The sequence below is a fragment of the Gavialis gangeticus genome, unplaced genomic scaffold (genome assembly GCF_001723915.1).
Source record: "Gavialis gangeticus isolate Ggan-Ray unplaced genomic scaffold, GavGan_comp1, whole genome shotgun sequence".
Lineage (NCBI taxonomy): Eukaryota > Metazoa > Chordata > Crocodylia > Gavialidae > Gavialis > Gavialis gangeticus.
Window position 1 is genome coordinate 156,530,871 of NW_017729025.1, and position 686 is coordinate 156,531,556.

A 686-nucleotide genomic window follows, 5' to 3' on the forward strand; every position below is an offset into this window, starting at 1 on the left:
TTTTTGGCATGTCAAACTCAAGTTTTGTGGATAACTAGATTGATAGAAATGCTCCTGTACTTCATAATACCAGGTTTAAAATTCCTCACAATGTGTGAAGGCCAGATATTGCTGGACTAAGGAATCTGTTTGATTTGAAAGTTGTAAGTGGCAAGCGTTTTGCTCAGAAATCTCTCCTTTTCTTCCTTTATCATCAGAAATCAAAATTAATGAAGCCAGAACTTGTTTCAAATACTAATGTCTTAAGCAAAATACAGAAGATACTTGTTAAAAATGTGAACTTGCTGCCTTTTTAATTTTCTTACAGATTGTGGATTTTTTAAAGAAAAAACATGATTTTGTAGACCTCATTATAAAGCACATAGGGACCTCTGCTATTATGGACTTATTGCTAAGGCTACTGACTTGCATAGAACCTCCCCAGCCCAGGCAAGAAGTATTAAATGTGAGTAAAAAATTTTCAAGATTTATAGTGTTTGGCATGGGTAACTTAAGTGCTGGTCTAGTTGTATACATTTTAACTTGCACTAATTTAAACTCCTGCCTAGATTTCCTTAGGTCTGACTTGGACCTGTGGCAGGTTGACTTGAAGAGCCAGAGCATTCATGGTAATATCATTGCACATGTAAATAGGAATTGCAGGAGTGATTAGTCTCTCCTCCCACTCTTTCTCTGCAGAGGAAAAA

At 36.0% G+C, this 686-nt stretch overlaps 1 protein-coding gene across 9 annotated transcripts in view; it reads left to right on the forward strand.

Moving 5' to 3' along the window:
• The window catches only part of PPP6R3 (protein phosphatase 6 regulatory subunit 3), a 136,853-nt gene that overhangs the window by 46,303 nt on the left and 89,864 nt on the right, over window positions 1–686 (forward strand). For all 9 annotated transcript variants that reach the window (XM_019519830.1, XM_019519832.1, XM_019519834.1 and 6 more), the window contains one exon: window positions 308–445. In XM_019519830.1, coding sequence (XP_019375375.1) covers window positions 308–445 — 138 coding nt within the window. The remainder of the gene's footprint in view (window positions 1–307; window positions 446–686) is intronic.